Source organism: Abramis brama (genome assembly GCF_963993115.1).
Source record: "Abramis brama genome assembly, chromosome: 22".
In the NCBI taxonomy this organism is placed as follows: domain Eukaryota; kingdom Metazoa; phylum Chordata; class Actinopteri; order Cypriniformes; family Leuciscidae; genus Abramis; species Abramis brama.
In genome coordinates, this window is record NC_139984.1 from 32,897,838 (window position 1) to 32,903,915 (window position 6,078).

A 6,078-nucleotide genomic window follows, 5' to 3' on the forward strand; every position below is an offset into this window, starting at 1 on the left:
TTGACGCTTAGATCCGGTTTAGATCCGGCAGGAACGAGCGGAGTGATGCCAACAGTGAAACAGTTTCTGTATGATATTAGTGGAATATTGCATGGCTGGAAAAGGCTCTCAGCCAATCAGATTCGAGAACCAGAACTAACTGTATAATTATGTCTGTAAGATCATCTGTCTTTTTATCTTTAACCCTCATCCTTGCCTCAGGTCATTTTTTAAAATTGAGTGTCCAAGACCCCAGGACTGTTGTCGCACTTGAACCACGAATACACACACAAATTAATGGATTCGAGGAGTTTTGTGGTTGAAATTTAAAAAAGTAACAAATCCTTCCATCTCGGGTCAGTTTGACCCCCTTAGGAATGAATGGAATGCGAGGAATGCTTCAGTTCACATAGAAAAACATAAAAATGCTCAAACTTTACCAAAAAAATGATTTTATAATGTCTACATGTGTATCTGAATGCAGACTGAAGTTAACTGACTTTAGGACCCAGAGGAACAGCTCATTTTCTCATATAGAGCTATAAGGCCATCTAGAGTCATGAAATATCATCTTATATTATTATTCTTCCACAAGAGGTCGGCAAAGACACACAATGTAAGATATTTAGAGCTGGATTAAAAGGGTTATGCATGAAATTGTGAGTTATTTTGAATTTAAGTTGGAAGAATGTGAGGAATGTGCTTAAGGCGAGACACGGCAGGCAAAAACATCGTTTATTTTTTTACTGGTCAATTTTGAGATTTTTGGATATTTGTCTTCAATAACATGTCTTCTTTCAGACTTGTGGTGAAAAAAATCTGAAATACACATTTCGGTCTTTATTTTACTACACTTTGTCTGTTTGCGTCTGTAGATTTCTCATAAATTCAACAAAAGTTGTCGTTGTAAATCATCCCGCTGCTCCGCGATCTCTGTCTGCTCCCTGTCATCACACACACCGCTGGAAAGCTCTCTCTCTCCTGTACAATCCTGTCGGATCCAAATATGGTCATTTCCTTTTTATCAGCAACCAATCGTGAAAGTAAAAGGGCTGAATGTGCAATCTCATTGGCTGATGATAAATCTTTAAAGCCCGTTTTCTCAAAATGACTTTTCTCTCCGAAATCTCCACTTCAGTCGCACCGATATACACCAAACTCTCCAGTCTTGTACCTAGTTATATTATGAAGACATTTACAGAGGGATTTGTAAATATATTATTCCTAGCCTGATTTATATAACATTTTATTCCAAAAAGCATGGCGAAAATCTTGTTTTTTTAAGGCTATTGACAGTATATTCTGATTTACAGGATAACAAAAGTAGATATCCATAAATCCCTGTCATTGTTTTCCCATCTAATACGTGAACACAATGAAAAATAAAATATATGCACAAATTTAAAATATATGCAAATTAGCACATATTTAATTAGATATTGCCTAATTTGCATATTTAAACATTGAATTATAGAAAACTTGTAATTCATTTTTTTGATTTATTGATCAAATCTAGTCATTTAAAGTTAAATAAAATAAAAAATAACAAAAAACTTGAAAAAAAGTTACATTAAAAATATCAAAATGAAATAAAATAAGCTTTCTGGACAAAACAAATGAAGTATAATTTTAGGTTTAAAATTTAAGATTTGATACAAAGTGCGACGGCGTCATTATCGTTTGAGAGATGTTGTGTATGTTGTGCAGGGTGATGATGACTAAACTACATTTAGTTATACGTTTAATTATTATTTTAACAACAAGTGTTTTCTGAAGAGCTCTGAGTGTTAGAAAACATCATCAATTAAAACATCTGCTTTGTTTCAGCGTAAAGTAGTTGATTCACATCTTTGGAAGCGCACACACTCTTTCTCACACACACACACACACACACACACACACACACAGTTCATTTGAGGAAACAGTTGCTGTTTCCAAACTCTGCTGAGAGAGAGAGAGAGAGAGAGCCAACAATGATGCTTTTTCTCCATGAAGTTGCACAATGGGCGACCCAGATTCCCCTCAGTCGTGGGAGAGGCCCGGCGCTACTTTAAGAGAAACGGATACAATCGGGGCGTAAAAGAGGCTCTTTGTGTGTCGTATACGCTCGGATGAGGACAGAGGTCAAAGGTCAGCGGTTTCGGATAGGATACTGGACACTATAGGATACTGTGATGTCACACTATATAGGATACTGTGATGTCATCGTGACATTCCGGAACATTCCAGTCTGGCTCTGATTGACACGCCAGGATCCGGGATTCGTCACATGGATCTTTGAATCGCTCGATTGGGTAATTGATCCGACTAATCCGTGTGTTTTCCTGTCGGGAACAGTGAATGAATATGAAACTCTTTCATTCTACTAATTCTAATTCTTATAGTGCATATATACCTGTATATGAAATATGTGAGAAAAAAATTAAATATATTTATATATATATATAAATTGAAGTTTTATTATATGTCCTGTTTTATTTTATAAATAAAAAGATAAGGATTTAAATATAGCATAATAAATCATATAATTGATAATATAATAATATAAATTAAATTATTTCATTTCATATACAAGTAAAAATTGAGTGATATAAAAGTTCCTGGTCTTATTGTTAAACAGTTTATTGGTGAAATAAACTGAGGAAAAAATGATAAATATCATTGTCATAAATCATTTTTTATTTTTTAAATAGGAAGAAATTGGTTTATTTAAAATATACGTAATATTTAAATGTAATATATTTATATAGATTGTGTGTGTGTCAGAGACTGTGAGCATGTGTGTGTATATGTGAGTGTGTGTGTTTGTATATGTGTGTGTATGTATGTGTATGTATATATATATGAATGAATGAATGATTGTGTGTGTATATATGATTATGTATGTGTGTTTGAATTATATTATATTTAACTTTTTTGACTTTTTACAGAAGTCATTGCCAGGTTGATATAGACGTGTGTGTGTGTGTGTGTGTGTGTGTGTGTGTGTGTGTGTTCTTGATGAAGTGAACAGTGAGACTGCAGTAATCTCTCATCAGTTTGTACAAACGCCATTTTCCTGCCGACTACATTTTTTCAGTTTAGTGTAAATGTGTGTTTTGGGAACGGTTGAATCTCGCTCAGATCCCTGGAGGGAGGCGTAAGATAGAGACACACACACACACACACACACACACACAGAGAGACACAGATGGCACTCGGTCTAGACGGGCACAAGCCTGGCATCGGCCCACTCGAGGGAAACACTGGCCCTCAACAGACGTGCTGATCTGTGTGTGTGTGTGTGTGAGTGTGTGTCAGCACCAGGGAGTGTTTACTGTGAAAAACTGCCACCAGAGTCTCTGTGAGATAAAGAGTCTGGCGGACGTCCTCATCTTGTTTGAGCCAAGAGAATATCAGCGCGAGAATGTGTGTAAATGTCTTCGACTCGGATGAATACAGGACCTGTTATTCCCTTCGTCAAACTCTTGATGTTGCTTCAGGCTCTACTAGAACAGGTTTTCCTGCTTGAATGTTGATTATTCTCCTCATATTCTCCATTGTTGCGGCTCCTCTCTTCCCAGTCTGTCAGTAACGCTCTGTTCACTTCCTGTCTCTATGAAGCCCCTCCTTCTGAAAAGCACACTGTGCTCTGATTGGTCGGCTGGAGCAGTGTGTTGTGATTGGTCGAGCGCTTCGAGTATGTTTGGGAAATGCCCCGCCCCTTACCATAACTGCCAGTTTAACACACTACTAACTAACTCAACCAGGCCCCGCCCCTTTATTCTGCATTTTATTTTAATAAACTATTATAGTTTTATTAATATTTTGAATTAGTTTACATTTTTTAGGGCTATGCAATGATTAATTGCATCCAAAATAAAAGTCTGTGTTTACATAATATATGTGTGTGTACTGTGTAAATATATTTTGTATATATAAATACACACACATGCATGTATATATTTATACATATAAATATTTATATAAATTATGTGTGTGTGTGTATATTATAAAATGTATACATGCATTTATATACATGTGTTTTTTTATATACAAAATAATATTATGTAAACACGAACTTTTATTTTGGATGCGATTAATCGTTGAACAGCCCTATTTTTTACTTTCCATTTTCACTTTAATATTATTTTATTTTATATTATAAAAAAACAAAATGTAATGTCTATAAAGTGTTTTTCTTTTTTATTTAATATTTAGTTATTTTAGTTCTTCAGCTGAAAGTTGGTGAATGTTGAAAAGTAAAATATAAAAAAAAACATCAAAATTTGCTTCTTTTTTTTAGTTGTCCATTAAACGTGTTAATTTAATGCTATTAATTATGGAAAAAATGACATTCAAATTAGTAATGCCTGTAACGCACCCCATCCTGGCACAGACCTGTTAATCATCTATAGTCTAGTCTAGAACATGATGCAACGACTGACTACAGTTAAAATGAAAATATGAAGGCAGAAATTGCCCCATGTGGGTCTTATATTTACATCATATGATATAGTCTCGTTCATAAAGATGTTCACTTGCTTCGTTCCTGAATGAATCACATGTTTGAATGAATCGGTTGAATGAATGATTCAATGACTCGTTTATTAAGACAGTGACTTGCCGCCCCCTACTGGCGGTTTTACTTTCATATTTCGAGTATCATTTTAGTTTTCATTCACCGTTGACCACATTGCAGCCTTTAAAAGTTTGTGGATAGAATTCTGTGTTGAATCAAAATATTTATTTTTAAAGCTACTTTTTGTAATGTCCAATCTGTGCTTTTCTCATCTAACACAATAATGATGGTAATTTCTCAGCCAAAATTGATTTGAATTAATTATTTGGCACATCATGTGGTGAAAATCCAGCTTTTAATGTAGTTTGTGTGTCTATGTGGTGTTTTTAATATTCTTTAAGACAAACCATGTGTAAATTCATAAGTCGACTCCATTGCTGAGTATTTCCTCCTTAAAACTGCAGTGAACCAAAGACAGTCTCAAAAACACGCTTTGAAATCGCTGGTGTTTCTGACGTCACAAACTACCTTGTAACCAATCAGATCAACGTGTGATCGTCAACCAGTGGATCTCTGAGCTGAGTGAGTGAGTGGAGGCGGGGCTCATTTGCATATTCATAGAACCGCGCATACTAAATGAGGCAAGGGTGTCGAGTTACATTCAAGATATTTTAAGGCATGAAGAAGGAAAAAATGTTTAATTTTGGTGATGAAAGATGAGTTTTAAGGGATAAAATAAAGTGAAGTTTTCACTTTTCACTCATTCATCATAAAACTGGTTCTGTCTCTCTCAGTCATTCTGACGGACGAGGAGGTGCAGAGGAAGAAGGATTTGATCCTGAAAAGAAAGGAGGAGGAGGCGGCGCGCGAGGCGAGGAAACCTCGTCTGACTGAGGAACAGACGCAGATCATCAACACATTGATGGAGGCGCATCACAAGACCTACGACGACTCCTACTCCGACTTCGTCCGATTCAGGGTCAGTCCTTTATTTCATCAAAAGACGGTAAAATTGTGAAATATTATCACAACCCAAAATAACTGTTCTCTACAGTATGTGAATATATAGTAAAGTGTAATTTATTCCTGTGATCAAAGCTGAATTTTCAGCATCATTACTCCAGTCTTCAGTGTCACATGATCCTTCAGAAATCATTCTAATATGATGATTTTATTTTATATAAATACAGTAAAAACAGAGAAAAAAGCTGTTTTACATTGTAATAATCTTTCACTATTTTACAGATATAAATATATAGTAAAGTGTAATTTATTCCTGAGACCAAATCTGAATTTTCTTTCCAGTCTTCAGTGTCACATGAATCTGTGTTTGTTCTAGAATAGTTGCATAAAATCAGTAATCATCCAGCGTGTCCGCCAAAATAAATTAAATTCGTCTCATATTAGATCTGCTTTGTAACACATGAAAATAAACATTTCAATCATGTTCCGTTAGTCAGTGAGAACCTGGTTTAACTTTATTATTTTAGTAGCTGTCATAATCATTTTGATGAAAAAATGGTGAACGACTGATTCTGTGATTTTGATTTGAAGTTTCATAAATGAAACTTTTTTTCCCCTTCAAATGTGTTTTATTA

General features: G+C 35.0%; 1 protein-coding gene across 1 annotated transcript in view; it reads left to right on the top strand.

Annotated features, from left to right (window-relative positions):
* The window catches only part of vdra (vitamin D receptor a), a 74,441-nt gene that overhangs the window by 50,550 nt on the left and 17,813 nt on the right, over nucleotides 1-6,078 (top strand). Inside the window, exon 5 of the mRNA XM_084098395.1 lies at nucleotides 5,275-5,459. Within this exon, the coding sequence (XP_083954521.1) occupies nucleotides 5,275-5,459 (185 nt within the window). The remainder of the gene's footprint in view (nucleotides 1-5,274; nucleotides 5,460-6,078) is intronic.